Genomic DNA, 27,131 nt, shown 5'->3' with positions numbered 1-27,131 from the left:
TGTTTAGTTATGGAAATAAAAGGTTTTTTTTTTGTAATTAACATGTCACAAATGTTTGATTTAGTTTCTGTAGAAAATGTTTCCTGACTGCAATGAGAGAAAGTGGAATTCATTGTCCCCTGTGTCGTGGAAGTGTGACTAGAAGAGAAAGAGCATGTCCAGAACGGGCCTTAGATCTTGAAAATATCATGAGGAAGTTTTCTGGTAGCTGCAGATGCTGTTCAAAAAAGGTAGAGTTACATTATGACAGTGTTTTAATTTTCCTGGTGAACATGGTTTTGAAAAGAAAGACATTTCCAGGCAGTGTGGTGTACACCTATAATCCCTGCTCTCAGGAGGCTGAACTAGGAGGGTTGCAAGTTCACAGCCAGTTTGGGCTACAAATTGAGATAGTCTCAAAAACAAAATAAACAGGATGTTATTTAGATTGAGTTATGTAGAAAAGACCAGAAACTTTGTGTATCAAAAACCTTGAGTTTTTTTATCTTTAAGATTAAAATTTTATTTTCTCAATAAGCTCACAGTCTTTCAAATGTTAATTTATTTAGCCGAATAGAACTCTGTAGCTGCTCACTTAGGTATTTAAGAAATCTTAAAATATTTCGCAGAAGACTGGTTTAAGTTTTAAGACACGGGATAATCAGATTGATAAACAAGTAGCATTCTCTAATCTACTTGAAGAAGGCTGGACTGGTGAGGTGTGATTAGGCTTTGTATGTCCTTATGTTTAGAGCATTTACATAAGTCAGATCTGTTTTCCATCTCTGAAGATGTTGAACTGAAAAGGAAGAGAAATGAAAGCACACTTGCAAGAAGCCTCACTTCTGAGTGAGAAACCAAAAAATTTTCCCAATATGAACATGGGACCATCATTCTTTAACCTGCTTTCTAATTCTTACAGGCTGTAATAGTCAAACACCTAGAAGCATGAGGCAATCTCTTAGTATTCTTTCTTTTGCATTTTGTTTTCTGAGCTACGCTGTCAGGTAGCCCAAGTGGGCTGAGGATGACCTTGAACAGCTAATTTTTTTTTTTTTTTTTTTGTCTGCCCAAATGCTGAGATAAACATGCACCACTGTGCCTGGCTCTTCCTTCCTTCCTTCTTTCTTCTTCTTTCTTTTTCTTTCTTCTTTCTTCTTCATTTTTTTGGCCTGGCTTTTTCTATCACTATTATTATTTCAAGTGTAAAATTATTTGTTAATCCCCCCAATGGTATAGTTGAAGCTGAACTTGTGTGCATGAACAAAAATGTGTTATCTTTTTTTTTTTTTTTTTTTTTGTGACAGAGTCTCTCTGTGTAGCCCTAGCTGATCTGAAACTCACTGTGTAGACCTGATTGGCCTTGACCTCTAAGAGATCTCATTACCTAGTGCTGAATGGGGTTAAAGCTGTGTGCCATCCTGCCTGACACTAAACTTGATCTTAAATGAAATATTTAGTTACCTATTTTCATCTTTTTTTTCCTCTTATTGACAGTGTCTCAAACTTTGTGTATTCTGTTTTAAATTAAAAGATATATTTTAACCAATAATTTACAGATTAAATTCTATCGCATGAGACATCATTACAAATCTTGTAAGAAGTATCAGGATGAATATGGTGTTTCTTCTGTCATTCCAAACTTTAAGATTTCTCAAGATCCAGTAAGGAGCAGGTAAGCAGCATTTATTTTAAAAGCAAAATTTTAATAATTGAAATGGAAATTGCTATGGGAATTTTGGTTTGTATATGTTTAACAAATTACACTAGGTGTCCTAACTAGAATTTACCTTCAAAATTTGTTTGATAGCCGGGTGGTGGTGGCGCACGCCTTTAATCCCAGCACTTGGGAGGCAGAGGCAGGCGGATCTCTGTGAGTTTGAGACCAGCCTGGTCTACAGAGCTAGTTCCAGGACAGGCTCCAAAACCACAGAGAAACCCTGTCTCGAAAAACCAAAAAAAAAAAAAAAATTTTGTTTGATAGTTGTATCGAGGATACCAACTCCATGATACCTAAACTTATACCTAAGTTTATGTTACTTAAAATCATTCTGGCAGTCTTTCTTTGAATAAAAACTGTATCTGGGAGTTGAAGACTCAACTGATTTTCATGTGAAACAATTTGAAAATTTGGCAAAATCACTTTCAATAATGTATTTAAATAGTAGGGTGGTTTTGTTTTGCTTTTTTTTTCTTCCTTCATTGCCCTCTAAGGAATAGGTTTAGCATTTAAAGTTTTTATTCTGATAGTGCTTCTACTTTTTTTTTTTTAACTATTAATTTGAGACTGTGTATAGTGTATCCACAGCTGGTTTTAGTACTTTGCCTGTGATGGCTTTTAACTCCTTCTGATTCTCTTGGGCACTGGGCTTACAAATGCACAGTCCCAAACCTGGTATCACATATAGTTTAAAAAAAAATAGGGATTTATTTTTTATTGTTTTGTTGTTGCATCACTTATAAACATTTATTACATTTGTTTGTGTGTGTGTGTGCACGTATGTGTGCTGTGTATATTTGGAAGTCAGAGGACAACTTGGAGGACTCAATTTTTTCTCCTGGGTCCTGGTGATTGAATTTGGGTCCAGGCGTACCTGCCTGCCTTAATTTATTTATTTTTAAGTGGGGTGAGAGAGTATTTGGAGTACTGGGCTGGGTGTAAACAAATGTCTAAGCAGATTCTAAGCTGATGTTTAACTAACTAGATGTTAAACTTTGACTACGCCATTCTCCCTCAACCAGCCGATCTTAATATAATAAATACTTTTTGATATTTGGTAAATATTTAGGTAGTGTTTTATTTACTAGAGATTGATTTAGAGCTATCAGAAGCTTCTAGAATACAATAAATAGTCCTGAAATTTTCAGTAAAAGGAACATATTGTCTAGGTTTGTTGTTACTTGTGTGTATTTCTCCACTTTTTTCACAGTTCTTTCACCATTCTAGTTTTTTTCTGGATAAATTCTCTCCATTAATGTATAATGTAGAATAATTTTAATATTACAATATTTCTTATATTATAACACAATTTTTACTATATGTAATATATACATATACACACATATACACACATATATATAGATGTATAAATAAATGGCTGCCTTGGAACTTGTAGACTAGGCTGACCTTAGCTAGCATCAGAGACTCAGAGATTAACCTGCTTCTGTTGGGATTAAAGGCTTGCACCCCCACTTCTAGTGGTCATCAGGCTTAATAGCAAGTACCTTCTAAGCATCTGTCTCCCCAGCCCTTCTATGAGTATTCTTTAACTAATTTTGAATAGAGGTATTTTTGGTAATTTCTTTTTGTTATTCTCCATATGTACACCCAGGTATGATATTGAATAAGTAACAGAAGCTCAATACTGTTAAAATAAATAATAGTAGTAATTTGTATACCTAGTTAGCCGCTAAGCCAGGTCAATAAATAGAACGATTATCAAAACAGATTCCTGTGAGCTGTATCCATTTAAACTCCATATTCCTATAACCACACTTCTTCCATTTAGATGGTTAACCTCGTTTTTCTTCATATTTCATCATTTCCACATGTATCCCTAAATGTTTTGTTTCATTTAGAAAATCAGTGACAAGCTTGTGTTCAAAAGTGTGAAGAAATGCAGTTTCTTTAGCCTTATAATAGTTTGTGGAAATCAGTGTGCTAAGTCAAATAAATAAAATTTTAATTTTAGTGCTTGATCCATGTTGCTAATATTCATATTTTAGCCATTTTAAGCACTCTGGTTATCTGTATAGTTATCCCACTGCTTTTGAATGTTTTTCTGAGTACTTAGTTGAAACTTCTGGTAAGTTCTTTAGGATGCTTTCACTGCTCTGCAGAACTTAACCCAGGTTCTCAACTTACTTGATTTACTGTCAGTAGAGAAAATTGTCATTTTTCATTTAGTGACTTTTTTAAACCAAATTCCTGTGGATTCTTTCATCCCTGTGCTTTGTTTACTGTACTTCTGCTGTATTATAAGCACACATTTATTTGTTTTTGTCTTATTATTATTTTTGTTGTTATTGTTTTTTTGAGACAGAGTTTCTGTGTAACCCTGGCTGTCTTGGACCTTGCTTTGTAGACCAGGCTGACCTCAGACTCAGAGATCTGCCTGCCTCTGTCTCCCAGGTGCTGGGACTGAAGGTGTGTGCACTCGCTGTTAATTCTTCTAAATGTGGGGTAATGTTATCTTTTTTTCAGCACTACTCTGAATTGTCAGCCAAGTTCCTAGTGTCCTATTTATACAGTCACTGCTTATTGGGCTGCTTTGTTTTTGTTTTGTTCTGTTGTTTTTTTTTTTTTTTTTTTTTTTTTTTTTTTTTTTTTTTGAGATTTGGTTTCACTATGTAGCCCTGGCTGGTGTAGACCTTGCTATATAGACTATCCTGACCTTAATTAAACTTTGATGCCTCTGTTGCCTGAGTACTGGAATTACAGGTATACACCACTGTACTCTGCACTACTTGTTAAATGACAGTTCCCTGCCGTATTCCTAGGAAACAGACCTTGCTCATTTGGTTCCTTAGGTTCATTTGGTCAGATAATGTCTAGTCTTAATAACAATATTCCTTATCTGTTTTGTTTCTTTCCTGTTGTTACTTCTCTAACTCAATCCCTCTTATTTTTCCGAATAGTATTAGTGTTCAGTTGATAGTTCTCTAATCTGCCTGATTGGGCATTCCAATCTGTTCAATTATGTGTAGACCTGTGTTTGTACATGTGAATGCAGGTGCCTGAAGAGGCCAGAAGAGGGTGTTGTATCCCCCAGAATTGGAGTTACAGATGGTTGTGAGCCAGATGTCAGCGTGTTGTCAGGTCCTCTGCAAGTACATGTTTTGTTTTTTTGTTTTTGTTTTTTAGCAACATCACTACAACCCTGGCAATATATTTTCTTTAGTGTTTAGGAAAAAGGATATCATCTCCAAACTCTGATAACTGGCTGATAGCACAAAGGTCCTATTTTTTTATTTGACTTTTTTTTTTTTTTTTTTTGGATTTTCGAGACAGGGTTTCTCCGTAGCTTTTGGTTCCTGTCCTGGAACTAGCTGGAACTAGACCAGGCTGGCCTCGAACTCACAGAGATCCGCCTGCCTCTGCCTCCCGAGTGCTGGGATTAAAGGCGTGCGCCACCACCACCTGACTTGACCTTTTTTTTTAACCTTTGTCTTTGCTGTGTAATTCTACATATCATTGTATATACTTTAAACCATGTTTAACTTATCCGTGCTACCTTGTGTGTATTATGTATACATGTTAATGTACATGCATATGTGTTCATGTGGTGGGGGACAAAAGACATCATATCTTCAGTTGCTCTCCACCTTTGTGTTTGAGATAGTCTTTTCACTGAACCTGGAGATCACTGATAGGCTAGGGATCTGTTTCTCTCTGCCTCCCCAGCACTGGCTTACAGGAGTGCTTTATTATACCTGTCTTTTTTCATGGCTGCTGTGCTCCTGCCATCAAATAGGTTCTGAGGTAAGCTCAAATGCCATGCTTGTGCAATAAACACTTTAACCAATGGAACATCTCCCCAGATGGATTCTTACTATTTTGGAAGACATTTAGTTCAGTTAACAGTGAAAGCCGGGCAGTGGTGGTGCACATGTGTTTAATCCTAGCACTCTGGAGGCAGAGGCAGGCGAATCTCTGTTTGAAGCTAGGCTGGTCTACAAGAGCTAGTTCCAGGACAGGCTCCAAAGCTGCAGAGAAACCCTGTCTCTAAAAACCAACCAACCAACCAAAGAGTGAAGGCTTAATTGGATATGATGGCATTCACCTGTGATCCAGCATTCAAAAGACTAAAGCAAAAGAATTATCATGATTTCACAGTTCGTCAAAGCTACATGATGAGTCCAAGGCTAATCTGGAATATGTAGTGAAATCTTGCTTTTAACGAAAAATAAAAGGATGAGTACAATAAAATGAAAAGTATAGAGATAGGCCTGGTGGCACAGGGCTGTAATCCTAGTTACTCAGGAGATGGAGGGAGGAGAAGCACAAATTCAAGGCCTGCCTCGGCTTTTATAGCCAGAAGAGATAGCTTTAGCAGGATCTTTGATCCCAAGAAAGCAAGGGGGGTGCTGTGAGGTAGGGCTGGGCTATCGTTTAATGCCTAGATTAGAGCTCCTGTACTGCAGATGAGCAAATGGATGAATGAATAGATGAACATGCATATGCATGCGTGCACACTAGATTTGAGAGTGCCCTGACTCAGATTCCAGCTCTGTTCTTTCATAATTGTTTGACTTTGTCAAGAAACTGCCTTGGTTTTCTCCCCTCTTCAGAAGTGGGGTTGAAGGTTAATGTAGTATAGGTGAGATTAAGTTGTACGTCTTGCACCTCCATCCTTTACAAGAGTATTGTTTTTCCTTAGCACTGTAATCTACATTTTATCAGCTTGCCTGGCATTTGCTTATGTTTTTTGAAACAGGGTTTCTCTGTGTAGTCCTGGCTGTCCTGAAACTTAATGACCAGCCTGGCGTCCAACTCACAGATCCACCTGCCTCTGCTTCCCGAGTGCTGGGACTAAAGGAGTACATCAGCATGACTGGCAAAATTTTAATGATTTAATTTTTATTTTATGTGATTGGTGGTTTGCCTGCATGTATGTCTGTGTGAGGTGTCAGATCCCTTGGAACTGGAGTTATAGGCAGGTGTGAGCTGCTATGTGGGTGCTGGGAATTGAATCCAGGTCCTCTAGAAGAGGAGGCAGTGCTCTTAACCACTTCAACTGGTAGACTTTTTATTCTTTTAATGTTTACTCTGTGTGTGCCATCTTGTGGGATCTGATGATCAAACTCACGTTTCAGGCCTGTGTAGAAAGCTCCTATAACCCTTGAGTCATTTTATTGGCTTTTTTTTTTTAATTTAAACTGTTAGCTCCCCTGTGAAATCTTTCCTAACCTTTATAATTTCTTGTTAGTAAAACTGTAGTTTATATGCCAACTAAATTTTTAAAACTTTATTTACTACTAAATCTTTTTTGCTTTCTCTTCAGCTTTGGAGCCTGTTCAGGAACTAGCTCTTGTAGACCAGGCTGGCCTTGAACTCACAGAGATCCATCCGCCTGCCTCTGCCTCCCAAGTGCAGGAATTAAAGGCCTGCACCATCATCGCCCAGCTTAGTATTGTTTTTATATCCTATGCAGTGTGGTAATTGCCGTAGAAGGCATCATGAATTTTCAGTATGGACATGGGCAGAGTTGTGACTTTTTGTTGTTGGGTTTGTTTGTTTTGTGGTGCTTAGGCATCAGACACAGGGATTTAGTGCTTTACATATTGTAGATAAGCACTATACCACAAGCTATCATTAGATCTTAGTTTTTCTGAGATAGAATCTTGCTGTGTGACTACTAGGTAGTTTTGAATAGCCTTTGAACTGATGAGCTGGCTTCTGAATTGTAGGATTAGGTATTGTGATACCTGGCAAAAGAAATGTTTTCCCAGCCGGGTGGTGGTGGCGGCGCACGCCTTTAATCCCAGCACTTGGGAGGCAGAGGCAGGCGGATCTCTGTGAGTTCGAGACCAGCCTGGTCTACAAGAGCTAGTTCCAGGACAGGCTCCAAAACCACAGAGAAACCCTGTCTCGAAAAACCAAAATAAAAAAAGAAAAGAAATGTTTTCCCTTGGGGGGTACTTCTTGTACTCCCAGATGTATTTTGATTCCTAGCACCCACATCAGGTGACTTGCAATCATCTAATTCCAGCTCTAGGGGGAGCTGATGTCTCTGGCCTCTGAGGTTACCTGTATTCTCATATACAGACACACTCATAGAATAAAAAAATAATACAAATCTCAAACAGAAAAAAAAAAGGTGTTTCCCCATGGTAGACTAGTGAGCTGGAAAAGGAGTTCCAAAGCCAGCAAGTTCTTGTTTTTATAACATTGACAACATTGAGGAAATTCTGTGGCATGTTAGTTACAGTACCTATATGAAATGCCCCTTCTAGTATTCCATATGACACTAACTTTTCTAACATAGGGTATAAGCAAATAGGTCAGGATGGTCAGTGTACTAAAGAAGTGTGCTAATGATGCCTAGTTTCTCTTTTAGAAATAAATTATAATCTTTACAAAAGTTCAAATATTTTGTGACACCTACTCCTATACTTTGGAAGCCACAATCTTCTACCATATCCTAGCTACATCACAAAGGTTCACAAATATTTTAGTTTATCCAATGGTTTAAAAATTTAGCAAGGAGCACTAGAGAGATGGCTTAATAGTTAGTAGAGCACTAGGTGCTCTTCCATAGGACCTGGGTTTGAATCTCAGCATCTACATGGGGTCTCACAACCATCTGTGACTTCAAATACAGGGATTCCTATACCCTTTCCTGGCGGCTGCAAGCAAAACACCCTGCATGTTTAAAAAGAAAATAGCAAGGGTCAAGTGTGATAGCTCATGCCTATTATGCCAGAAGGATGAATGAATTAGGAACATGAGGAGTTTGAAGACATCCTGAAATAACTTCTAGACCTTGTCCAAGCCCCTACTTTGCCGTATCACCCCAAAAGAATATCACTGGTTGAGGGAAAAGATTTTTATGTAATCACAATTCTTTGTTCTCTAATTTACACTTGTACCTGAATATTATAAAAGGTTTTGTGTGTGTGTGTGTGTGTGTGTGTTTTCTTCACTAGTGGCTTGGAATTCTCTTTGTAGCCCAGGATGGCTAAAACTCAGAGATACACCTGTTTTTGCCTGTGCCTCCCAATTACTGGGATTAAAGGTAAGTCTAGAGCTGGCCTCAAATGTATGATCCCTCCTGCCTCAGCGTCCTGAGTGGTGGTGACATTATCAGTGTATGCCACTATGCCCTGCTGTAAAAATCTATTTTATTTTATTTTTTTTTAAAGATTTTTTATTTATTATGTATATAGGTTTCTTCCTTCATGTATCCTGCAGTACAGAAGAGAACACCAGATCTTATTACGGATGGTTGTGAGCCACCATGTGGTTGCTGGGAATTGAACTCAGGACCTCTGGAAGAGCAGCCAGTGCTCTGTTCCTCTTAGCCATCTCTCCAGCCACCTAAAAATCTATTTTAAAAGGAATGAATATTTGAACAGTCTTACTTGATTTGGAAAGTAATGCTATGAATACCATGAATATTTTGTATTTTGAAGTTTACACTTTTCTCCTGCACATGTAACAGATGTGTGCCTGGTGCCTAAAAGATCAGAAGTATTAACTGCTGAACCATCTCTCCAGCCCCTGAAGTTCAGTCCTGTCATCTTCATTAAACAGTTCACATTAATGAAGTCCTGGTGTCTTTTATTATTTGGGGTATTAACTCTTTTCCTCCCTGTGCTTCTTAAGTAATAGGAATGAAACACCTTCATCTGGTAACACAGAAACTTACCAAGAGAATACAAGGTAAGTTTTTAAAAATTCTACTTTAGTAAATAATATTGTTGAATAATATAGAAGGTGATTATTATTTGGGGTGATAAGAATTTAAGCAAGAGATTGAGCATGCTAGACATTCACTGTACCATTGAGCTATAACCCTGAATCCTCATAATAGATTTTTTTTTCCTCTGAGACATGATTTTGCTTATAGCTTAGGCTGGTCCTAAAATCATGATCCTCTTGCCTATGCCTTCAGAGTACTTGGAGTTACAGGCTTATAGGTTATAAAAATAGATTAGTTAGTAGATTTTTTTTACTATTGTATTATGTGATTTTTTTTTTATCTGTGCTGTGTGTTTGTGTGCATACCACAGTCCATATATAGAGGATAGCTTGCAGAAGTTCTTCTCTCTACCATTTATTTCTAATGCTTTTCAGAAATAAAAACAGTGCTTAAATAATCGTTGTTGCTTTCAGGACCATGTAAAAGCTTATCTATTTTCCTGGTCAGATTTCTTCCATTCATGATTCAGGCAAAGATGTCAATATTGAACTGTCACTTACTATAACATTCAGAGATGTTAAAACCCAGTGATGCTTGATTCTTAGATTGCTTTGAACTACTTTGTCTTAGGGTTTCTGTTTCTGTGGTAAAACATCATGACCAGTGCAACTTAGAGAAGATAGAATTTATTTGGGGCTTATATTTCTATTTTTTTTTTAAGATTTATTTATTATATACACAACATTCCTTCCGTGTATGCTTGCATGCCAGAAGAGGGCACCAGATCTCACATAGATGGCCACAAGCCACCATGTGGTTGCTGGGAATTGAACTCAAGACCTCTGGAAGAGCAGTCAGTGCTTTTAACCTCTGAGCCATCTCCCCAGCCCCTAAGGGCTTATATTTCTAGATTAGAGTCCATGATGGTGGTATGAGGCTTGGTGATTGGCAGCTGGAACAGTTCCTATCTTGATACATAAGGAGGAAGTAGAAAGCACACTAGAAATGGTATCAGTTGTTTGAAACTTCAAAGTATGCCCAGTGACACACTTCCAACAAGGCCATACTTGCCTGTCCTTCCCAAACAGTTCTAACAAATGGGAACCAAGTATTCAAACATGATCCTTTGGGGGGGGGGTCATTGTTATTTGAGCCACTACACATTTCAGTCTTTACTTTTTGCTTTTTCTTTGAATTTTGTCTTAGATTCTTAATCTGGGGTATATTAAAGTTAGAATTTGATGGAAATCCTTTTTTAACTGTTTTATGTGCTTTGGGGAGGGTAGTAAAGCACATGCTGTTGTATACTTGTGCAGTTCAGATAACTACTTGTGCTTTCACTTGTTGAGCTCTTTCACTGGTCCATGGAGTCTGTATATTCTAAAATGTGTTAAACTGTAGAACTGTTGACAGAGATTTCTGTCCTGCCCAGTCCCACAGCCATTCAGTCCCAAAGAAACACACAGAGGCCTACATTAGTTATAAACATGTTGGCCTATTAGCTCAGGCTTCTTACTAACTCTTACATCCTACATTAACTCATAATTCTTGTCTGTGTTAACCACATGGCTTGGTACCTTTTGTCAGTGAGGCATTTTCATCTTGCTTTCTCTGCGTCTGGGTTACAATGGCAGACTGAACCTTTCTGGTTGCCCTGACTATACTTTCTGCCTGGCTACTGGCCAGCCAGCATTTTATTAAACAAGTATGAGAGACAAATCTTTACAGAGTATAAGACTATTGTGCCACAGCATATAACAGTTAGAAACTTGAGTGGACACACAGTGACTTCTGGCATCAAATGAGTGATTACAATTAAATTTGGACTTCTTAGGTATGATCTCATGTTTTGTTTGTAATTGTTTGGTTTCATTAGGTAAATGAGGCTGATTTTGAACTCAGGATCTTACTGCTTTAACCTTCTGAGTACTAAGAATTAAAGGCATGACTATCGTACTTAGCTTTAGCCTCTATGCGGCAAGGGGAAAAAACGGTCTGAAATGATAAACATTAGTACTGTATAAAATGAGACTGAACTATGACTTAAAACACAGCAATAAATTCATAACAATGTATCAGAAAACAGAAACATCTCATTTTTTAAGTTGATGATTTTGAATTTCAGTATGTCTCATTTGAATTGCCTTATAGTTCTTCTGGGCATCCCACCTTTAAGTGTCCCTTATGTCAAGAGTCAAATTTCACCAGACAGCGTTTATTGGATCACTGTAATAGTAACCATCTATTTCAGATAGTTCCTGTGGTGAGTACATATATCCAAAAGAATCTTTCGTTTAAAGCATGTGGTTCCATGAATCTGTCTTCCTGTATATAAAGGGGAGGGTTCTTTATTTAAATTTGGATTTAAAAGTTTTAATAAATGATTGTGATGCAAAAAAATGAGATTTAAAATTGGATTACCTCATGTAAAGAAAGATAGTTACTGTGAGTTAATGCAGACTAGTCTAAGAAAGAATGAAAGGTGAACTAGGGAGTCATTTCTGTTTAGTGGCAGAGCCTAATTCCACTGGGTCCTTTCAGTTTATTCTGCTGAAACATGGATCCAGTCATGTGACTCTGTTGCAGAAGATAATACCTATATATAAGAATAAAAATGGACTAGGCATGGTGGTGAACGCCTTTAATCCTAGCTCTGGCGCACAGTTCCCAGCTAGAGCTATACTGTGAGACCTTGTTTCAAAAAGCAAAGAGTAAAACCAGTAGATATTTTTAATTATATCTTTAAAGAATATGTAAAGAATGTGTAAAGCAAGAAAGAATCATGTTATATTTTTATTTTGATGCATACTTGTCTTTGTCATTTTAGTGTAAATTAATGTAATTACAGGGTTCCAGCATTTTGTTAATGATCCCAGAAGAACTTATTTTGAGCATACCTTTCATAGAATTTTAACTCTTAGACAATGGAAGAGGACATATTAAGCTGAAAGATAATCTTTCATCTTTTTTATTTTATCCCTACCATGTACTGGGGTTTGAACTGGGGCACTTGCCCCACAAGCATCCTGCCATTAAAATATATCTCTAGCCTTTTAGTTTTTTTCTAATAAAATTTTATGATGGGGTCTTACTTAGTTGCCCAGGCAGACCTTGCATTTGTATTCTTTCTGCCTCAGCATCAGTAGATGATTCTGTATATTTCTATACATATATAGGAGAAGGTTGTTGATTGCAATTTGGATTTAAGTTATTAATACAACATATTTTTGCTAATGATTGACCATGATGCAAAGTGTGACATAAAATTTTACTGCCTTATATAAAGGAGAATAATGTAGACAGTCTACAATAGGATTAGGGATTATAGGTTTGAGCTACCACAACCAGCTTCTTGAAGAGTGAGTAAAATGTATTAGTAACATTTACAGCCACTCTTTAGATGATTTTAGCTAGTAGAACATGTTTCAGAAAAATGCCCTAGTAACTACTGAGGATTCCTTTCAATTTCTGCAACCATTCATTAGAAGGGAAGGGGTTAAATAAGCAAATACAGTACCAAAGAGGTATGTAGGGAATCTTCATACTTAAGACATTATGCTTGGTTTTATATTGAATTAATTTGATTTGTATTCTTTTCTGCATAATACTTGTACATTGTCAGCTTTGGCTAGAATCCAGCTATTTCTTTTTGTGATATATAAATGTACTTCATTAAGACTTTGAGGATATAGTTTAAACTTTATAATTTATTCCATTTTCATTTTACATGTAAGTGAAATCAAGCTAATAATAATTCTATAATAGTTTTTAATTAGATTAAATAAGATTTTATATTGCACATGTTGTAGGTAATGAAAACTTACTACATTGGTGTTAGTATAGGCTGCATGTGTTGTTTCTTGTTTAAATAGTTATATAACTAGAGATTTAAATTATAGAATATCCATGATGATTCTTACTATAATAGTGTTATTTATCTTAGGTAATTTGCTTGGGAAATGACCTAGTTATGGGATTTGACTCTTAGAAATGGATTTCTAGAGCTGCATGTGGTAGCACATGTCTGCAGTTCCAGGACTTGGGAGGCTTAGAAGGATCACAAGTTCAAAGCAGCCTGGGCTACCTTGTGAGACCCTGTCTCAATGTGTTTATACTATCCAGTGTTTTTTTGTGTTCAGGCAAACCTTAAGAGACACTGTAGGTTTGAGTGCAGACACAGTAGTAAAGCAAATTGTGATGTGAGGGCTCGGTGTGCTGGTGCACACCTTTAATGCCAGCATTTGGGAGACAGAGGCAAAAGGATCTCAGTGAGTTTCAGGCCAGCCTAGTCTACATAGCAAGTTCCAGGACAGCTAGGACTACATTAGAGAGACCCTATCTCCAGGGGGAAAAAAAAAAACAAAACCAATATATATATTAAAAATTGGTGTAAATTGAGCTACACCTTTTCTGATTTTTCAGTGCATATAAAAGTTACACTTGAGTATATATACTGTTTCTGTTAAGTATGCAATAGAACTTTGTCTAAAGTATAACATCTGAGTTAAATGCTTCATTGCTAAACATTTGAGCTGTTTGCCAAATAGGCTTGCTTGACACTGGTTGGCCCAGACTTTCAATTTCTAAAGAAATGTAATATCTGCAAAATGCAACAATGAAGTATACCTGACATTTTTAGTCATGTGAGCTTGTATTTTAATGCTCTCAATAAGTATATAATGTTTCATCATTTTGTAATTTTTTTATTTAAAACAATCTGTTTCTCATAGACATGTCCTATTTGTGTGTCTCTTCCTTGGGGAGATCCTAGCCAGATTACTAGAAATTTCGTTAGTCATCTAAATCAAAGACATCAGTTTGATTATGGAGAATTTGTGGTAAGTGAGTTCTTCAAGATTAAGAAAGTTAAATTAACTTTTCAATCTAAATTTGAGTTTTCAGGCAAGTTATGGAATCAGACCACTGGATAAAGGGCAAGGTGCTGTATTTAGTAAAAATTGTTAAGCTTCATGAAGTTCTGAGAATTTATTGTTTATACTAGAGTGATAATTATTGGAAAAATAAGCCTCTTAATAGCAAAATGAAAGTTTAAATAAAAATTACCTAGAATTAAGAGAAAATTATACCTGCTTGAAAAGTAAAATTGGCCGGGCGGTGGTGGTGCACGCCTTTAATCCCAGCACTCGGGAGGCAGAGGCAGGCGGATCTCTGTGAGCTCGAGGCCAGCCTGGTCTACAAGAGCTAGTTCTGGGACAGGTACCATAGCTACAGAGAAACCCTGTCTCAAAAAACCAAAAAAAAAAAAAAAAGTAAAATTGGTACAACATGTGGGGGAGAATGTGTTACAGATATAGAGTTAGCTGCTATATGAGGCACATTAACAAACAAAACCAAAGAAACCCATCAAAAACCAGGTTGTCTACTTAGGAAAGGCAACAAAGGCCCTCAAACCAAAATGGGTCGTTTTCTACTTTTCATATTCATGATAATTTAAAAAAATGATGTGATAATCTTACTTTATTAATTATAAAATTGTACTTAGCTTGTGTGTGGTTAAGATCTTATTTAATACATGATTCTCAGTAAAGAATAGATGATATTCGTTTTTCTGTTCAGGTAAACACAGGCATACATAATTTTCATTTTTATGGACTTTGCAGTTTTAGTCTGTTGAGTGTAAATATGTATATGTAAAATTCACGTGTGCTTCTTTAGTGACTTTAGAAAGCAATTGCGTATTATTAAATTTCCATTTTAAGAACAGATAACTGCCTGCAGGGCTATATTTGGAAGAGCAAAATGGGTTTTGTCAGCTATTTTTACTCTTAATTCTTTGTTATACCATGGCATAGAAAACTATATTTCGCTTGTCAAGTAGACAACTTGATGTCTTTTTAAAGCTAATCCATGGGGCATAAATTGACAGCAAATTGCATTGATAAAGATAGAGTATGGTTTTTGCTGTTGCTGTTGTTTGATGAATCAGGGAGAGGGAACTCAGTGCATTCTAAGTAACTGTTCCACACCGAGGTACTTACTAAGCCCTATTCATAGAGTCAGTCTATAATTTAAAGATGACTGAGCTATAGTTACTTAGTTTCATGCTGTGGTTAAGAAGCTGTTATTCAGCTATAAATTCAGTAAATGCTTATCTTAAAATTAGTTTCTCTTCAAAACAAATCTTTTCTAGAAATGATACAACTTTATTGTGTTATCAGTTTTTTTAAAAAAAAGATTTATTAATTATGCATACAGCATTCTGCTTGCATGTGTCTCTGCAGGCCAAAAGAGGGCACCAGATCTCATTACAGATAGTTGTGAGCCACCATGTGGTTGCTGGGAACCCCTGGAAGAACAGTCAGTACTTTTAATCTCTGAGCTATCTATCCCCTATTGTGTTATTAGTTATAAGTTTAGTCAGTATAAATTTTATCCTCTGCTGAGCTGAGCAGTTATTACTTAATAATTGTAGCAGAATTTAATTTTTAAATTTTGTGTGTTGAAACCTTATATTTTGCTATTTTTGAGATAGGATCCCATTATGTCCATGCATGTTTCAAACCCCTGGGCTCAAGGTATCCTCCTGCCTCATGCTCCTGAGTGTCTGAGAATATGACACACACCATGGTGCTCAGCTTAATCTTGCATTTTAAAACCTAAAACTCCCTTGTATGCAAATGTATGCAAAGATGTACATAGATAAAATTGATATTACATTAGATTGGTATCTAATACATTAGATAAAATTGAATAGTTATTTTCCTGTTTACATGTTTTTTCTTGTTTTAGAATCTTCAGCTAGATGAGGAAGCCCAGTATCAAACTGCTGTAGAAGAGTCTTTTCAAGTAAACATCTGATGTGTGTACACTTCTCTTCATCCTTGTACCTACAAGTGCCATCTTTAAGGGAAAGACATGAAGTCACCATTTCAGTAATTTGCTGTGCATATTAATAAAAATAATTCACTCTACTGTATTAGGTTTTTAATTGAAAATAAAGGTGGGCTACCCTAACTCCATTCTCTAGATAGTTACTTTAACAGCATGGAAAAGGTTGTATTTTATTTGTGTGGTGAAAGGGAATTCCTGTTGTCCTTTTCTTCCTTGTATTACATATTCTGAATGTTTCATTAAGTTGTTTTTGATATTTGATACAGTTTCTTCTATTTACTTTAGTACAAAGGTAACTAGCAAATTTTGAAAGATGTGATTCCTATAAAAATAATAAACCTGAGCCATTTGTCAGAGTTGCAGAATGGAAACTTGAAGTGCTAAGTGGGATAATCCAAAGGGATTTTTTAAAGTATAGATTCTAGCTGAGGAATTCAACAATAAGAAAATTGTATTTATGTAATTTTTTGTATTTTTGAAGACTAGTGAAATTTCTATAATAATTTTGACTTTGAAAGCGTATTGTACAAATGTTTCTTCTTTTGCTATTAGATGAACATAGCAAGAGAAGAGAAAAGAGTTTTCTGTGGTTAGTTTGTTATTTCGCTCTGGCTTGAGTAATTTGTAAGCATAAATGAGTTGTATGGCAGTTCTTTGTAGTTAGTATTTCTCACTAGCTGACTTCAGTCAGTGATGATATCACACTTAAATTAGTTTTTTAAAAATCCAAAGTTGAAGATGTATGTGGATATGTACATACACTTTAGCATGTATCTATACACAAATATATCTTTGCCTAGAGTTTGTCGGGTTATGTATAGAATTTCTATTAAGAGTTTTAATAAGCAAGCAATATAGGATTGAAGTATTTATCTCATTTGATTAAAATTTTGTATGTTACCAAATTTTTTAAACTGTAAGCCAAATACTAAGTTGTACAGTTGGCTGTTATTACACCTGAAAATTTGTTATATGGTGCTCATTAGTTATATTTGAAAATAATGCATAAGTGATGTAGTGAGAGAGACTTTACCAGCTACTGTTTGACTACACTTTAGTCAAAACTAAGTTTGTTCTTAGTCTTTGGTGTAAAGTATTGTAGAGGAGGCCAGGTCACAGAGTATAGGGTGAAGAGTGAATTCCTGACATTCCATTGCTAACATACACTGTTATGCTTTCTTTAAAATAACTAAACTCAAAAGAAAATCTCTGAAGTAGTTTGCTGCTAATATATACATATATTGTAAAAAAAAAAAGGTATATTTTGATTTTCTTAATACCCTCGTTGACTTTTCTACAATAAACGTTTTTTAACTTGATTTAATAAAAATGTTAATTTTGAACATGCATTTTGTAAAAACCTTTTTCAGTTAAACAGTAATAACTTTATTTATGTTTAATAATATAGTCACACACACACAAAAGCCATACATCTTAATGCCTTTTTTTCTGTCATTTCTTGAATGTGATGTTTGCTGTGTTTTCTAGCACTTTCAGTTGGCATACAGGAATTTTAGGAGCATCTATATAATTAACTCTTTAAAAGGAGACTTTTGTCCACAGTTCTTACAGCTTAAAGCAATAACTTTGATACTTTTATAAAGTTTATTTTAGCCATTGTGTCCATAAACCATCCTTCTTTAAAACTTCCTTAAATGGAAACTTGTACTAGAGGCCATTTTGAAATCCTGTTTTGAAGTCTTGTGGATGAGTTAAACATTAATAACTTTTTCATAAGAATTACCCCCCCACACACACACACTTTGGGAAACTCCTAACTATGGAAAAAACTTCTCTTTGTTAGTGAATTAAGAACAGGGATAGATAGGCTTTATAATTTAATTCATAGGGGGAATCCCCTACTTTATTTAGTCCGTAGCTCTTGGATAAAGCAAAGAAGTAGCAATATGCTGAGGCATCAGTTTCACAGAACCGGTTAGAAAAGCTCTTTCTCCTTACAATTTAGTTTATGTTGTTAAATATGGTGTTATTTGAGATGTATTACTTTATTTTTTTTTCAATTAAAAATGTTTTTCTCCTACTTGTGTGTCTTAATTAAAATTTGTCCTTAGATAAACATTTTAGGTCTCATAAGACCCTGCAAAATATGCATGAAACTTCTATTATTTTGCATTTGAAAAGTTGACTTGCTAATACTACTGTACTTTCGGTTGAACTGTATAAAATTGTCTTTACGTATTTCCAGTGTTAAACATCTGCATATAACTATTTCATAAAGTATTCATACAGCAAGATATTTCAAGTCCTGCTAGTCAAGCAGAAAGTCAGCTAGTTGACACCTTTAATGTGGAGAAATCAGCTGTAGGCAAGATAGGGCTCTAAGAATATTTTGCATATTTAGTGTCATCTTTGTGTTGGGTTGCTTGGTAAATATCACTGTCTTCAGTGAACCATGCCCTCTATAGGAATTGCAGATCTTGTATTCAAATATACTCCTATCAGAGGAATGTTATTTTAGCTTATGTAGGAAAGATGTGTCCTAGAATACACCCAAATACATCCATGTGCAGTTTGTAGTGGAGGTGGAATTTTTACATGATGCCCACCTACAGGGTTGGGGAAAGAATAGAGAGCAAACATAAGCAAGGTCAAATGTTGAGAGCTGGAGAGATGGCTCATCACTTGCTCTTGTAGGGGACCTGCATTTGGTTTACAACCATCCATAATCCAGTTATAGGGTATCTGCACGTGGTAGACATATTGCAGGCAAGACACTCATACACACAAATCTTTTTAAGAGGTTGGTCATAGAGTAAAAAGAATAGACGTTCAGTGAGATGGCTCAGTGGGAATTACAAAGCACTTACTGACAAAGTTTGGCAATTTGGGCTTGATCCCTGAAACTACACAGTGGAAGGAGAGCACAGACTTCCACAGAGTTGTCCCCTGATGACACTGTATGTTAAAAACAAGGGCCTTGTGTAAAGGGGGATTAACAGCCCTCCACACCAACTGCAATTGGCCTGTCTGTCATAGGCTTTAGAGAGGCCAACCATCACACTGTACTCACTAGTAAAAGATGTGAGTGCCTTTCATTCCTGCTAAGGAACCAAACTGCAATGCAAGGCTGCAGTATATCACTGTATCTTTTTTCTTGGAACTGAAGTATATACTCATAAAATACACTTCCAGCCCCTGTGTATGTACTCATAAGGTACACTTCCAGCCCCTGTGTAAGGGATCCTTATGAGTTCTGGGAAAACGGAGGCAAATGGGATCATTGTAAGGTCAAGAACAGCCTGAGCTATGTAATTAGATCTGTTCCAACCCTCTCTAAACATACTAGATTTCTGGACCTAGTGGTACATGTCTAATCCCAGCACTGGGGAGGTGGAGACCAGCCTGTTCTCGAGATCCTTGCTTTAAAAAGGTGTCAGCACTTGGCAGAAGCAGGAGTATTAGGAGTTTGAGGCCAGTCTGGTTTTAAAAAACTGCTTGTGTGTGTGTATGTCTGTCTAGACATGGTTTAGGGGATTAAAGCACTGGTTACTTTTCCAGAGGTTCAGGGTTCAATTCCCAGCACCCATATGGAAGCTAACAATTACCTGTAACTCCAGTTGTAGAGACTGATACCTCTGTGTAACCGCCCAGCGGGTCAGTTAGTCTAGGGGTTGTAACCCGCCTGGCAGGTCAGTTATTCCAGGGTCCCGGAGAGGCGCTATCTGAAAAGACATGGGCAAGAAAGAGGAAGGAGGCCAAGCAAGACCTATTGTCAAAGCCTCCATTTATTAGCGTCATGGTTGTGGCTTATATAGCCCCTGGATGAGGAATTTGGGTTGGGATGGGGGCAGGGGCATGGCTAGGGCAGGAAGGGATCTTGCAGAGATGGTCACGAGCCGACACTTGGTCACGAGTTGGTCACGAGGACACGAGTCCTGACTCGTTCCTCGGTCAGGAGGATACACCTAGTTCTCTATGCAAGCGGAATCGTTCCTTTTGTGATTCCAACCACAAACAGTTCTCTAGATAGTTGGAATGTGGGGCGGGTTCCGCTAACAGATAACTCTCAAGATAGTTGGGTGTGGGGTGGGCTCTGCCAACAAACAGTTCTCAATACAGTTGGGGTGTGAGGCTCTCCGCAAACATCCCCAGGACAATGGTCCCCGCCATCATCCCTGGAAAATGGCTCCTGACACCTCTGACCTCAACAGGTATCAGGCATGGTTGTACAGTCTCCATGCACATAAAGTGAAAATCTTAAAAATACTGGTCATGGTAGCACTTGAGAGATGGAGGCGGGAGAACCACATGAGACAAAAGAGACTATTTATACAGTTGGAGATGAGTAAGATGCAAGAGTATAAGTGTGCATACAGAACATATTAGTTGAATTAATAACCTACTCAATGGAGGACATGGAGCAGACACGCAGGATGTGGGGAAGGAAATTGCTGGTCTATCCATGGCAGTGATGGACATGACACTGAGCATGCACAAAGAGAACAAGCATAAGTGACTGCTCACATCAACCTATCTTCCCCACATATCTAACTTGTCTTTTGCTCAGATTAGAAATGTAGAGTCGGCTTGGCGGTGGTGGTACACACCTTTAATCCCAGCACTCAAGAAGAAGCAGAGACCAGCCAAGGCTACACAGAAAATCCTTGTCTCCCCCCCCAAAAAAGGTCTTTTTTTTTTTTAAATAAAAAATTTAGTTTCTTGGCAAGACTGCCTAGAACTTGAATCCTGTCTCAGCCTCTAGAACGTTGGGATTGCAGGCACATGCCACAATACCTAACCAAAGTTTTGGTGTTTGTGAACATTGGCTTGAAACTAGGCAGTCTCTTGACCTTAGCGGTGCTGTATATAATAAACCAAAAACTGGCTGGTCTCACTGTAACTGACTGAAGGAAGGTGCAGATAGCCTAACACCTATGCTCTCCATGCTCTCCATGGCTATGTTTTACATGTCTTTTCAACAAATGTGTATGTATGAGAGAGACGGGGGAGGGAGGGAGGGAGAGAGGGAGGGAGGGAGGGAGGGAGGGAGGGAGGGAGGGAGGGGAAAAAGACTGGGCGTGTGAGTGCTGTGCATACAGAAACTAGAGGACAACTTTGAAGAGTCTTTTCTTCCACTGTGGGTTCCAGGGATCAAATTCAGGTCATCAGGTATGCAGACAAGTGCTTTCACCATCTGAGACATGTTGCTAACAAGCCTGAAGGCTTCCAGGCATTTTATAGGTATGGGTTGTCTGTCTTCTACAGAACCCTCTTGCTTCCTTGTTTTACATATTTAATAAAGGTATTTAGTATTAAGACTAAAAAAATAGTTGCAGAACAAATTATTCATGTCATCCAGCCTTGATGGGAGCAAAAATCCTTTCAACCATTTGGCATTTTCAAACATACGTTTTGGGGGAACCTCTCCCCTCCTCCACCCCATTTCCACACTTAAACTCTTCCACCATCAGTATTCCCCCTTTCATGTTGTATTTTTATTACCCTCCTTACCCTACTCTTAAAACCTTTTCCCCTCTAGATCCCTTTCTGGTTCTCTGGTATTTACAGTCACTTCCACATACATACATATTTTAAATAATTTAACTTTATTTTATGTGCATTGGTATGAAGGTATCATATCCCCTGGAGCTGGAGTTACAGACAGTTGTGAACTGCTATGTGGGTGCTGGGAAATGAACCCAGGTCCTCTGGAAGAACTGCCAGTGCTCTTAACCCGCTAGCCATCTCTCCAGCTCGGGATGTCATTTTTTAATCACTGTGGAGATAACACAATGTGGCCAACATGGTGGTCTCTGGCCTTCTGAAGTTCTCCAGGAATAATCCTCTGAGCTAAGTTGTGGGCATGTAAACAGAATGGGGGAAAACAGGACCCCCTTCCTTTTCTTTTTGCCTTTCCTGTGAGACACTAAACATATTTTCAGTAGTGCCTAGGAGATGTCACTGAGCCATCCTCAGTCCAGTAACACGGATAGGTGAATTACAAAAATGCCAAGTGTTGCTTTAGAATTACTGATTTTGAGGGTAGGGATGCACTTCAGTTGATGGACTGCTTGCCTAGCATGCCAGAGTCCCTGGGTTGACCTCTAGCCAATAAAGCTGAGTGAGGTGGGCATGTGAGGACCAGGGAGGGAGTCAAGGTTATCCTTGGCTATAGAAAGTTTGAGACTGGCCTAGGCTACATCCCTTTTTCAAACCTAAAACAAAAAGAATTAGTGATTTTGAAATGAAAGAACTGTATTAAAGAGAGCGAATGCTGGGCAAAATTTATGTCAAAAAATTTTTATGGGTCAATGTAAGATTTTTTATAATTTTTTTGTATGTAGGATTTTGTATATCTGTATATCGGTATGGACACAAGGACAGATGCTGGAGGAAGCCAAAGGCATTTAGATTGTATGTATGTGGGTCAGATTGTGTGTATGTGGGTCAGATTGTGTGTATGTGGGAAGGGTGGTAATATCCACTTGAGTGCAGGTGCCTGAAGAAGCCAGAAGGAATTAGATGTCACTAGAATTGGAGTTAAACAAGTGATTATAAGTCACATGATGTGGGTGCTAGGAACCAAACTTGGATCCTCTGAAAGAGCAGCAAATGCCCTTAACCACTGAACTGAAAGACCCGGATAAATCCAAAAATCTAAGCAGGGAGAAAAGAATAAAAAATCTAGGTTAGCCGGTTCAGTGACTGTTCCAGGAACTAGCTGACCATAAAGTTAGATTATAATCTTGAGAAACAGGGAGTTACCCCCTTGTGATTATCACTGGTATTTTCGGAATTTTCCAATGATGCCCTCCCTCCCCCTTTGGGTTATTGGGTTATGGTTTCTTCCTTAAATACCCCTTCTCCCAGCTACTCAGGGTCGAACTCTACCCCTGTGTGGGAAATGAGTTTCAGCCCCAGTGCATTGGTTTCTGTCCTGTCAATAAACCTTGTGTGATCTCAGCAAGGTCGTCTTTCATGAGTTCCTTGGGGGTTGTGTTATCCCGAGACTTGAGTGAGAGTCTCTCTACTCCGGGGGTCTTTCAGAACCATCTCCCCAGTCCCAGTACCAGATTTTGTTTGGAAGAAGATAAAAAAGGAGATGTTTTCCCTAAGAACATTTAAATGTATTCTTGAAAGCTTGGCTACTTGGATTTGTGGAACTTGCATCAGAGTGCTAGAATTTATGTGTGTGTGTGTTAGTGGTATAATATTTGTGTTTTAATAAATAAAGCTTGCCTAAAGGTCAGTGCAAAGCAGTCTTGTAATGATTTCAGCTACATAAGGCTGATACTTCCAGGTTCTAGGGGTCATGCAGGTGCATACAAGCCCTCAGGCAGAAGTACCTAATGGCCCCCGGGGATGTTAAAGCCCCCCCCCCCCCCGCCATGACCTACATGAGGCATGGATTACATAATCCATCTATGACTCAGTTAAGCCCTTGTGTGCATGCGTGAGCCCTGTCATTTGCCTATGCCACGTCAACCCCCTGTGCATGCGCTAGGCACCTTTTAAAAGCTGGACGCGCCATCTTTTTCTCTCTGCACACTGACTTCCCCAGGCCTGTACACGCCTCCTCTAATAAACTCCTAGGTGGGTTTGTTGCGTCTCCCGTGTTTCCTTCTCACTTGCACCAGGTAATTTCAATACTAGTCAGCCATACAGGTCAGGCAGTGGTGGCAGACACCTTTAATCCCAGCAGCCACACTAGTTAGCCACAGCAGCCTGATAGTGGTGGTACGTGGCTTTAATCACAGCACTAGAGAGGAATATAAAACAGGATGAGGAACTCTGAATCTGAAGATTTCATAGAGGTAAGAGCTCTCTAGTGGCTTGGCTGTTTTGCTTTTCTGATCTTCAGGTTGAGCCCAAATATCTGCCTCTGGGTTTTTATTAGTCGTGATGCAATGTGCTGTGCTGTGCTCTCTGTGTCTCTGTGTGTGCTTTCCCTCCCAAACAGCTCAGTTTTCCTCTCTCCCTGAAGAGCTGCTCTATTTCCACTGTTGACCTGTTGACTTTCTTGTTTTAAGGGTGTTTCTAGAAGGCACCACTCACCCTAAAATAGAGGTGTGAGCATTTTGTCCCAGGTTTCCTTTATGATTATAATTGTCACATGGTCTTACATCAGGTTGCCTCACGACTGCCCAATAAGTGCATGTGAAAGGAATCTGGATTGCCTGGGGAACAATGAGTCCTTAAAATGCAAATTTCAAGGTGAATGGGAAGTTGTGCACTCCTGCTGTTTTGGAGGTCTTGGGATGGGATGCTTGTTTTCTTGAAAAATATGGAGTATTGTAACCCATTTTCGTGATTCTTAGAGGAATACTGGTGCTGCTACAGAAGGAAGTATGTGTTTCAGCTCTTCTGTCATATGTGAGATGCACTGTTCCCAGATTTCAGGGAGTGTGGAAGGACCAGAATGTAGAAGGCAAAAGGAATTTGACATCAGACTGAAGCCAGGCTTCCCACGGCAGACTGAGTATAACATGCATGTAGGAGCCACTAGATGGCAGCTTAGAACTATAACATGACAGGGCGTTCCAAATCCAGTAGTTTTGGAGTCAGTGGACAAGGGAGGAAAGAGTACAGTTTATGTATGTACTTGTAGCATCTCTCATCTTGTTTTCTCTGTGGAACAGTATAACACACATCCACACTTACACACACACACACACACACACACACACACACACACACACACAGCCTCATGCATTGCACACTGTTATGCCCAGATCATGGAGTCCCCCAAAAACCAACTAGGAAACCAAGTCCTATGTATGTAATAGCAAAAAGCCTTTATTTTTACTTAAGTTTGAACTCAGACTCTCCATGTGTCCAACATTTTGGCACGATCAGAGAGCTTCAAGCTCAGTTGGGGTGGGTTTTTTTTTTTTTATAATAGTAGAGGTTGGGGTGAGGGATTTATAAGGTTCAGTGAAATTACACACCTATCTAATATATTGCTTTCACAGGCTAGTTAACCTTTCAGTTTCTACCTAAGGTAGTTGCCGTCAAACTTCAGAGCTCTTTATAAAAGTGTATAGTTTTGGAGATTTATCTGTAATTCATGACATCCTCCATTGATAAGAAGGGAAACTAGTATTTTCTTTTGTAATTCACACACAACAGGCACTCAGTAGATGTTGGCTGACTGAATGGAAGGGAAATGGAGAAAAGGTATCTGGAAGTGGGAGATGGGGAACAGGTGGCAGAATGAAAAGGCAACACAATGTGGAGGGTCACAGAGGGGCAAGAGAAGGGAAAAGAACATGCCTGCACCTTGTGCTCTTCTCAGAGCAAACCTGCTACATTCATGAGACCCAGGGGCCTTTCACCAGCTTCTTATTAATCTTCATTTATTTGTATGAGGCATGGTCTCATAAGGGCTGGTCACAAATTCTCTATGTAGTCAAAAATGACCTAGACCTCTCAATTGGATTCTCCCGCCTCTACTTACCCAGCTGGGATTTACAGGCATATACTCCCAGGCTTTTATGTTAGTAAGTAGATAGACAACTACACATCCAACTTGAATGGCAAAAATAAATGCTATGGAATCTCAGAGGGAGGAAGCCTTCATAGAATGGTGAAGGTATAAGTCACAAAACAATCCCACACCAGTTTGGAATTATGATTAATAAAAGGGTTATTTTTTTAAAGGGAAAAACTTACAGATCACCATCCTAGACAACAGCCCTCTGAACAACCAGGAAAGGAGTTTAGTAGCCAGAAGTGGAGCCAGAAGCAAGAGAGAGAGTGCATGGCTACTGCTTCTTTCTAAAGCAAAAGAGACCACGCCCAAGTGAGCTGGTATCTTAAAGGCTATTGGCTGAAGGAGTGGAAGGAGCTCCCACAGCATCTCCCCCTTTTGTTTAAGTAAGAGAGTTCTAAACCCAATATAAAACTGTATACACTAGAAACAGATATTAAGTGTAAGATTATCCCAGCACTCAGGAGGCAGAGGCAGGCGGATCTCTGTGAGTTCGAGACCAGCCTGGTCTACAAGAGCTAGTTCCAGGACAGGCTCCAAAACCACAGAAAAACCTTGTCTCGAAAAACCAAAAAAAAAAAAAAAAAAAAAAAAGTATAAGATTAGAATTGCAATTAGCATAAACAATATTAAGCAAGAAACATATGCTAAATGTTTTAGTAAACATTCTATCCTATGGAGTCCAAGTCTTATATTGGAGATGGCTTGGCTAGATCATAAGAGGATTGTAACTACGACTATCTAATCTTCAACCTTATCGAAGGCCTGAGAAGGGAGATAATATTACTTGAGCAGGCAGGAAGTACAATCAAGTAGCTTCCAAAGCGAGCAATATATGACAGAGACAATTAGATACCTGACCAATCACCCAAAGTCTCATTTTGCAACGTTGAAGCAACCAACTTTGGCTATGGCCTAGAGTAATTGACAGACCATTTTTAGAGACAGAAAAATTTCCAAAACTGTCTTATCCTGTCTTGGCAAGATTTGACAGTCCTGCTTACTCATTTCCGGATATCATGTAACTTGTCAGTGATTGAGGCATTGTCAGTTCTTTGCCCAAAGTCCAGTTTTGCCAAGAAGAAAATAAGTTCCAAGTGGAGTGTCTTTGGTGCCCAACATTCTCTTGGGAATAGATTGGTGATGTCAGAAGCAGTCATGTCTCATGTCAACAGAACCTTAAGTTATTTAAATACCATGTTCCATAGAACCTTGAAGTGGTTGAAGATTACCTATCTAGACAGGTAATCTCTATGTATCTAAAGAACCTAATTGATCTAACTGTATGTACAGCAAGCATGAACAACTATTGGCCTATAATAATTAATACCTGTATAACTTAAAGACTAAAACTTCATGTCAGAATATTAAATAACTTGTAAACAAATGTCCAACAAATGAGGACAATGACCTCAAAATGTAAACAATATATAAGTATCTAAGTAGGAGTAATATATAATGCAATATGAAAATATATCCTAAAA

General features: G+C 38.1%; 1 protein-coding gene across 3 annotated transcripts in view; it reads left to right on the top strand.

The window, feature by feature from the left end:
* Positions 1-18,231, top strand: part of Rnf138 (ring finger protein 138) — a 28,806-nt gene extending 10,575 nt beyond the window's left edge. For 2 of the 3 annotated variants that reach the window (XM_057789094.1, XM_057789095.1), the window contains 6 exons: positions 65-230; positions 1,539-1,654; positions 9,308-9,364; positions 11,496-11,607; positions 14,075-14,182; positions 16,095-18,231. In XM_057789094.1, the coding sequence (XP_057645077.1) occupies positions 65-230; positions 1,539-1,654; positions 9,308-9,364; positions 11,496-11,607; positions 14,075-14,182; positions 16,095-16,163 (628 nt within the window). In that variant the 3' untranslated portion in view covers positions 16,164-18,231. The remainder of the gene's footprint in view (positions 1-64; positions 231-1,538; positions 1,655-9,307; positions 9,365-11,495; positions 11,608-14,074; positions 14,183-16,094) is intronic. The other variant, XM_057789096.1, reaches the window with a different exon arrangement.
* The last annotated feature ends 8,900 nt before the right edge of the window (positions 18,232-27,131 follow it).

The sequence above is a fragment of the Chionomys nivalis genome, chromosome 14 (assembly GCF_950005125.1).
Source record: "Chionomys nivalis chromosome 14, mChiNiv1.1, whole genome shotgun sequence".
Lineage (NCBI taxonomy): Eukaryota > Metazoa > Chordata > Mammalia > Rodentia > Cricetidae > Chionomys > Chionomys nivalis.
Note: the sequence above shows the minus strand (reverse complement) of the source record. Positions and strands in the feature narration are given on the sequence as shown.